The 8,518-nt window shown below is 35.2% G+C and overlaps 2 protein-coding genes across 2 annotated transcripts in view; both read left to right on the top strand.

Annotated features, from left to right (window-relative positions):
* Positions 1-2,045: 2,045 nt before the first annotated feature.
* On the top strand, positions 2,046-3,359 carry LOC111449936 (probable membrane-associated kinase regulator 5). Its single transcript, XM_023090027.1, has 2 exons — positions 2,046-2,921; positions 3,028-3,359. Exons 1-2 carry the CDS (start codon positions 2,078-2,080, stop codon positions 3,156-3,158), a joined length of 975 nt encoding a protein of 324 aa, XP_022945795.1. The 5' UTR covers positions 2,046-2,077; the 3' UTR covers positions 3,159-3,359.
* A 3,418-nt stretch (positions 3,360-6,777) lies between these two features.
* LOC111449939 (ABC transporter G family member 4-like) overlaps positions 6,778-8,518 on the top strand; it is a 2,598-nt gene continuing 857 nt past the window's right edge. The window contains 4 exon segments of the mRNA XM_023090031.1: positions 6,778-7,255; positions 7,257-7,836; positions 7,904-8,442; positions 8,444-8,501. Of these exon segments, the coding sequence (XP_022945799.1) occupies positions 6,794-7,255; positions 7,257-7,836; positions 7,904-8,442; positions 8,444-8,501 (1,639 nt within the window). The 5' untranslated portion in view covers positions 6,778-6,793.

The raw sequence follows: 8,518 nt of genomic DNA, 5'->3' as shown, positions 1-8,518 counted from the left end.
AAAAAAAAAAGAAAAAGAAAAAGAAAGGGCTTTTTCTATAAATAAATGCAACTTTGCTCCACTTAAAAAGAGCATTTAATTAGAATAACTTATTTTTATTCTTAACAAAAAAACTATTTTTTTTTATTTTTTTTAACCACCTCTAAACTTGTTGTTTGAGATTATTGGCTCAAATGACCTAGTTCACAACAGACATTTTTTATTTGGATAGGATTAGGCTGAATCAGTTAATTTTTATTATTATTATCTAATAAAAAGTATATATCATTATTAATAACTAAAGTTTCATCAAATTCAAATATTAAATATTCACATGTTACTATTTATTATAAATATTATTTATATTAAAAATAAAATTAAAAGTGAGTAGTTAATTGGAGAGGTTGGACTATGAACTTCACTTACCAAAAAAAAAAATCAAATCATCAAATTGAATCAAAATTTTTAATTTTTCGGAAACTCAACTCTATCTCGAAGAAAAATCTAAAATAATTAACTCTTAGAGTGCGAGTTGGACCGCTCGAATTCTTTAATAAGGAAATTTTTACATAATAGAATTTTCATAATCCACGTGGCTTGGCAATGAACAAAATCAAGCTCCTCTTGTCATTTTGTCTCATTTCTAACTTCTTAAATTAAAAAAAAAAAATTAATTTACAATTTAACCATTTAATTATTAAGCTTTTTGTTTTGTTTTGTTTTGTTTCGGCTCGGCTTAATCGGCTCGGGTGGTTCGACATGTGGATGGATTGGTGGTGTATGATCTGGAGTCGCGTGAGAGAAGAGCGCGTGAAGGGCTAATTTTACAAATGAAGAAATATAGAATATTGGAAAAGAAGCCTTAGTCTAACTCTATTTTTGCAGTCTGAGCACCCAAGCTTTGCCAGTCTGCCTTTTTACATCTTCCTCTGTGTCTATATGATAGTCAAGTCAAATTCATATCTTCTGATTTTTTCTGATAACAACAATCAATTTCCTGTTACTTTCTACAACTTTACTTCAAAATTACTTTTAGTTTTTTTTTTAATATATATTTAATAAAATATTAAAATTCTTCGTGTTCACAATGGTAGATATTGTGTCATATTTTTTAAAAATAAGATTATTAAATGTGTATAAATAATTATAGTTTAAAATGAGAAAAATTTTAAAATCCACAGTTAAGCCTATGTGTTTTGAAACAAAACATAGCGGCGTGAATCAATAATAACACTTTCCCTAAAAGAATATTGTGGTCTACGACTGGGAGACACCTTGTATTATATGTAGAAATATTTATTAAGTAATTAATGATTAAAATAATTACAAATAAATAAATAAATCAAAGAGGTTCTGTCGAGTCAAAGGCAGGGGCATGGTGGGGAATCAAAATTCGATACGGAGTGCCGGAGAGTCAGAAGTAGAGGGCAAAAAAGTACAAAATTAAAAGCTCTCTCTCTCTCTCACACTCGAAAAGTAAGTACACCTGGAGGTCGGGATTTTTCTTTTCCTTTTTTAAATTTTATCCCCTCGAGAAAACAAAATCAAAATTTTAATATTTTATATTTTTGTGTTATCCTTTAATAATTTCACTCTTTTTTTTTTAATTCAAATAAATGGGAAATTGAATAGAACCTTGTAATTTACTGAAAGAGGAAACAATTATCATATTTACTCGAATTAAATAAATATATAAAAAAAATATTAAGCTTTATGAAATGATTTAGATTTTATATTTTCCACAAGATAATATTTAGATTATGAAATTTTATGATTATAAATTGATTTTAAAATCTTAAAATTTAAAACATATTTTTAATTTATGTTTAATGATATAAAGTGTCAATGGGATTTTTATAATTGCAATAGAGTATTTTTCAAGAAAACAAAAGCAAATAATTGTTTTACAAAAATTAAAATTAAAATTTTAGATAAAAGAAAATGAATTTATTCGGAAAAGGAAAAAAAGGTTTTGTGTTGTGTTATTTTCGGGGTCTGGCACGTGTTCGCCGGCCCCCCTCCTCGACACACGGCCGCTCTATAAAACCCGCCAAAGCCTCGCTGCCCAATTTGTCTTTCTCCCAATACCTTCTCCGCCATGGAAGCTCTGGACTTCGTCAAGTTTCATAATCTCTACGCCCATTTCTCCTCCATTGTTGAAACTGCATATCCTCTCATTCGCTCTCGTTTCTATGGCGACGATCAGGATGAAGATTCATTCTTCGATTTGGATTTCATCTCTCCTCGTTCTTCAGGATCTGGAGAATCTCCTGACCAAAGGAACCTCTCTCTCTCGGGCGAAAACGAACTCTGTTTCTCTCAACGGAATCTTCTTCTCTCCCAATCTGATCTCATCTCGAAACGAAAAATCCTTCCGATTGAACTCAGTTCGAAGCCAGAGTCTCCGGTTCCAGTTTCGATTCCTAAATCGGCACCTAGACTCTCGATTTCCTTGTTCAAGAAGCCGAAATTAATGGCGAAACAAAGAACGGACGAAACAGATTCGCCGTTGTCTCTCAAATTACAGAGCACAGAAAGCAAACGATTCACTTTCAAACTCAACAGAGTTAACAGTTCCAGAAACAGTAATCGAAATGACGCATCTGAGCATCAATCCAAGAGATTCTGCGGAGAAGGAATGCAGAAGTATCTGAAATTAATCAAGCCTCTGTATGTGAAAGTTTCAAGAAAACCTAACTACAGTTCGTCCGCGGCATCATCTCCGGTGACTACGACGGCTACATCGTTCGATGAAAAGCAGAGGAATATTTCGATAGGCATCCGAGTGGTTTGCAGGCGTCTAGGGAAGAGTAAATCGTCATCTTCAGCGACAGGAATGGCTGTATCGCCGACGAATCGGAGAGACGATTCGCTTTTACAGCAAGACGACGGGATTGAGAGCGCCATTTTGCATTGCAAAAGGTCATTCAGCGCTACCCGAGGCAAGATTCAAAAACAATAAAACTGAACGTTATTTTTTCTTCTTGAATGCCCTAATTCGTTTGAAAATCCTTAACTTCTAACAATCATTTCAATCGAAAATTTCAGATGATGTTGATGGAACTTGTGACGATAACCAATTCGGGACTGGCGATTTGCAGAAGGAGAAGGCGGGAAAAGATGTTTTCTCAGAAGCCAAGGAAGGCGAAACAACGTTGAAGAAGAGAGAGAGCGTCTGAACGTTTTTTTTTTTGGGTTTTGCTGTAAAAAAAAAAAAAGATGAAAAGCAAACTGAATTAGGCAGTGGCAGCACAGTATTCGTTTTTTCTTTTCTTAGAAATGATAAACAGCGACTCAGTGAGTCAGTTAGACTTGACTCGCTCGGAGGTGTATTTAGTAAATAATAGTTTTAAATGATGATTGTATTTCCATTTCTATATTATTTCATTTTCTATTTTTAAATATAAAAAATATTAATGGAGCTTAGTTCAACTCTTATTACAATATACTTAATAATAATAGAGCTAAAAATGAAAGTAAAAAAAGTAAATAAAATGGATAATGTTTTGGACTTTTCTGCAAAATTATAATAATTAATTAGGTCAAATTACGAGGAATCTTTATATTTTATTAAAAGATTGACAGCTATTGTATTTCTGTAGGACTCTTCATTTTCCTTCCCCTTCTTTAAAAGGTAAAGTTTTGAAACTTTCACAGACCTTTGACCAACTTTAGCTAATACCATAAGTTATGAAAAGAATCAAAATTTAATTTTTGTTACTTATTTATTTATTTAAATCATAGACTTTTAAATTTAATTAAATTGTAAATAATATGACAATTTTATTTCATTTTTCATTATACGTTGAAATCAAATGAGACTAAATTATAAAAAAAAATTATATGTATATATTTAAATTTATTGTTAAAAAAGCTTTATTTTTTCTGACTTTGGAAACATGAACGGAGAATTTTACTTTAGTTTGGGACATAAAAAGCATGCTTTAATTGAACAAAAGGCTTAGCTAATTAGTTCAAAGTGAAAAAGCATAAAAATGCTTTCTTTCTCTCAATTCAACACTTCGCATCCTTTTCGTTAATTTAATTAGTGTGAGCTATAAAGAGATTGAATTGAATGCGGTAAAAAGATTAAAAAAAAAATTCCTTTTTACAAATCTTTTAACCCTCTTAGTTTTTTACGAGATAAATAATCTCTGTTAGATGAACACGACCCTCCACAATAGTATGATATTGTCCACTCTGAGCATAAGCTCTCATAGCATTGCTTTGGGTTTCCCTAAAAGACATCACACTATCAAAGAGAATATTTACTAATTATAAACACATAATCATTTTCTAAATTAGCCGCGACTTTCATCCAACAATATCTACCATGGTGCAAAAATTCTAAAAATAATCTATGATTGAATTCTCAAATTTGTAATTATTAAATTAAAAAAAAAAGTACAATATTTGAACAAAACCCCATAAATTTGGTATTTTCTAAGGAACCAATCAAGTTCAACTCCCTCCACCTTGCATTGTTTTTATAAAAAAAAGATGATTTAGTTCCTTTTTTTTAATCTCTCTTTTTGTGGGAAGGGTAAAAATAAAATAAAAATAACTGCGGCATTTGGAAGAAGAGATGGGACCATGAAATCTGGTTCACTGAATCACTGTAAAGGAATTTTATAATCAGTAATAAATTAGAATGAGAAAGAGAGAGAAAATGAATTGAAATAATATTGGGAAATTTTCAAGACATGGATTCCCACAATACAATGAATATCCGTAGAGAAAAATTTGGACAAATTAGAGAGAACCCAACACCATGTTTTTCTCCGAACGTTTTCAATTTGCCTTGTCTCCATTCATATATTCTCTGTCTTTAGCCAAAATGAATGCCCAATTATAACCCATAATTATTTATTTATTTATTTACTTATTTTAATGAACATTGGGATCAAAGTTGGGTAGGTTATTCCTCTTCTTCAACATTATAGTTTAGAATATAATTAATTATTATTGCTTTTTCATCGTTGGATCTCTAATTTTATTAAATTAAACACGTTTATGTCATGTTGTATAGAGTTTATAATAATTATCAACTTGAACATAGTTTAATTGGTCAAGACATATATTATCGACAACAAATCTAATATATTTATTAATAGTAAAATCCAAGTCAAGAAATGGTTAAAAAAAAATCACTGTAAATTTTGATAGAATTAATTTGCCACATTTTCACCAAGTGGAGGGGGAGAGGCTAATTAATTGGGCTTTTCTCGGCCCATGATTGCCCAAACTTTTGACACAATTTAAAAAGGCTCTATGACAATAGTTTGTACACGTCCACCTTCTTCCATATGCTCGAGGAAAATTAACTGGTAATGAGTTTGTTAGTATTTTTATAATATAAATATTTCTTTCTTCATTTTAACTAGCGTTTTAAAGAGACGTTGTTTTCTATTTCCAAATCAACTTACCCCGATTATTGTCGCAATTCAGATAAGATTTGAACGGTCATTATTTTTTTGGAGCTCGTCAATTCCTGAAGGGAACTGATAATTTTGCACGGTTGGATGCACGAAAAAAAAATTGTAAAATTGCTGGGTTGTGTATTAGAAGACAAATTTAAAGATTTATATCCAAATAGTAATGTAGCTTTATCGCCGCCATCACCATATCAGACACAAAAATAGGTAGAAGAGGTTTTGTCTTTGAGTTGGAAGGAGGACGGGACGGCCGCTAGTTTTACATAGAGGGAGGCGTCACGGGCGGAGACGCAGCATCATGGGAATCTGTGACGCTACAGTCAGCTCGTGAACTTTGAACTTCAACAAGGCTTTGGTTGGATTAGTGGGGCCTGTTCTTTCCTTCCTTCATTTCATTCCTAACTCTTTTTTTAAATTTTGAATTACTTGAATCCGTTACTCAGCTTAATCTGATTGAGTTATTGAGTTATTTCTTTAATTATTTAAAAAATTATATTTTATTTACACTAAGATCTCCGCAAGTTTAAATATTTTAATTTAATTTGTTTTGAAGTAAGATTCAATTGGATTGTAATTCTTAATTTAATTTGTTTTGAAGTAAGATTCAATTGGATTGTAATTCTATTTTCAAGTCGGTGAAATTGATATAAAGAAATGAGAATCCCCTCATCAAATTAAACTTTTAATTTTTAATTTTTCAAAATTAGCGAAAATGGACAAAAATCTAATAAATTAATGTATCTTAAATTTATTTGGTTATTTTTATTCAATATCTCCCTTTGATATTTGTCCCCACTCCATGCCTTTGCCACGTGTCAACAATTATCTCTGGCTTCATTAAAAACAAGAATAATAAAATAAATAAAAACGGAGAAAAAAAAGCATGCAAAATTTGGTAGCCACAAGTTTTCCTTCACTTTCTCTGGGTACGTAATGTCATTTCACTGTCAACAAGTTCGAAAATGAATTTAGCCTCTCCACAAAATAAAATCCATGGATAATTTTCACTTTATTTTTCCTTTTTATTTATTTATTTTTATTGTTTTAAGAAATATACTATAGTTTTCTTTACGTAATTCTCAAATGGATTTCATTTTTTATTTTTAAAAATCCTTAATTGTTATTACTTTATTCAGACACATATAATGCATAAAATAATATTAAATTATAAATTCAACCCATTGTTTAAAAATAATGTAGAATTTAGTACATATAACATCATAAAACAATTACCAAAAAAACAAAATATTTAATCAATCTGTAAATGTTCTTAAATCAATCAAACAGCATTAGACGGAGACTCTGAAATATCACCTTCTCCAAATCTCTCACTCTCACATCTCTCTCTCCGCCCATCGTCGGGAAATTCTCTCCTCCCAATGGAAGAAGACCAACCGCCGTCGAGAAGTTATACATTAACAACGTCATCAATAACCTACGCAAAATCGACCACCGCCACCACGGCCTCGCCGTACAATTGGTTCAAATCCTGCACCGCCGCCGAACCCACCTACATTCTCCGAGACATCTCATTCACAGAGCATCCTTCTCAAATTCTCGCCACTGTCGGCCCAAGCGGCGCCGGAAAATCCACTCTTCTTGATATCCTCGCCGCTCGAACCACCCCGACTCATGGAGCCGTTCTTCTCAACTCCTCCACTCTGAACCTTTCCACTTTCCGCAAACTCTCCACCTACGTTCCTCAACACGACGCCTGTCTCCCTCTCTTAACCGTCTCCGAAACATTCGCCTTCGCCGCCCGCCTTCTCCTCCCTAGTAAATCCCAAATCCAGGCCACTGTCGACTCCCTTCTCGCCGACCTCCGCCTCACCCACGTAGCCAAACACCCGCCTTATCTCCGGCCTCTCCGGCGGCGAACGACGGCGCGTCTCTATCGGCCTCAGCCTCCTCCACGACCCCGCCGTTTTACTCCTCGACGAACCCACCTCCGGCCTCGACAGCGCCTCCACCTTCAATGTAATATCGACCCTTAAATCCATCTGTTTGGCCCGTCATCGGACGGTCGTGCTTTCGATTCACCAGCCGAGCTTCCGGATTTTGTCGGCCATTGATAGGATTCTTTTGCTCTGTAAAGGGTCTGTGATTCATCATGGGACTCTTCCGACTCTTGAGAGTTTTTTGGTTTCGAAGGAATTTTCAATTCCTCCGCAGCTTAATCCGTTGGAATTCGCCATGGAAATTCTGAACCAGCTTGCCCCCTCTTCTAATTCTAGTTCGATTCCTTCCTCTGATTCCGCCATTGTCGCGCGCTCCAACGATGAAGATGATCAAATCAAATACAGGAGCTCCAGATTACATGAAATCGACACCCTCCATTGGAGATTTTGGGTCATAGTTTTCAGGACGAGGCAGTTGCTTTTGACCAACACTTTGGAGGCCCTCATTGTTGGAATTGTTTTAGGTAATTAATTTCACATTTTATAATTCAGTTCTAAAAAGAATAAAATAATAATCACAACGATGAACAGGGACAATTTACATAAACATCGGAATGGATAAGGCAGGCATAGAGAAAAGATTCGGTCTATTCGCGTTCACACTAACCTTCCTGCTCTCATCCACCACCGAAGCACTCCCGATCTTCCTGAACGAACGCCCCATCCTCCTCCGCGAAACCTCCGGCGGCGTCTACCGTCTCTCCTCCTACATAATCGCCAACACCCTCGTGTTCCTCCCCGACCTCCTCGCCATCGCCGTGATCTACTCCGTCTCGGTCTACTTCCTGGTGGGGCTGTGCGCCACGTGGCAAGCCTTCGCATACTTCGTCCTCGTCGTCTGGGTCATCATTCTGATGGGCAACTCATTCGTGATCTTCCTCAGCTCCCTGGCTCCGAACTTCATCGCCGGCTCGTCGCTGGTGACGGTTCTGCTGGCCGGGTTTTTCCTCTTCAGCGGGTACTTCATTTCTGAGGAGAGCATGCCCAGGATGTGGGTGTTCATGCACTTGTTGTCCATGTACAAGTACGCGCTGGACGCGCTGCTCATAAACGAGTACACGTGTCTGGTTTTCTCGGTGCTTTGTTTGGTTGGAGGAGCGGGAGAAGGAGTGTTTGGTTACGGGGGGGGGGGGGGGGGGGGGGGGG

The sequence above is a fragment of the Cucurbita moschata genome, unplaced genomic scaffold (genome assembly GCF_002738365.1).
Source record: "Cucurbita moschata cultivar Rifu unplaced genomic scaffold, Cmos_1.0 Cmo_Scf00011, whole genome shotgun sequence".
NCBI lineage: Eukaryota > Viridiplantae > Streptophyta > Magnoliopsida > Cucurbitales > Cucurbitaceae > Cucurbita > Cucurbita moschata.
This window is presented reverse-complemented; position numbering and strand designations above follow the sequence as displayed.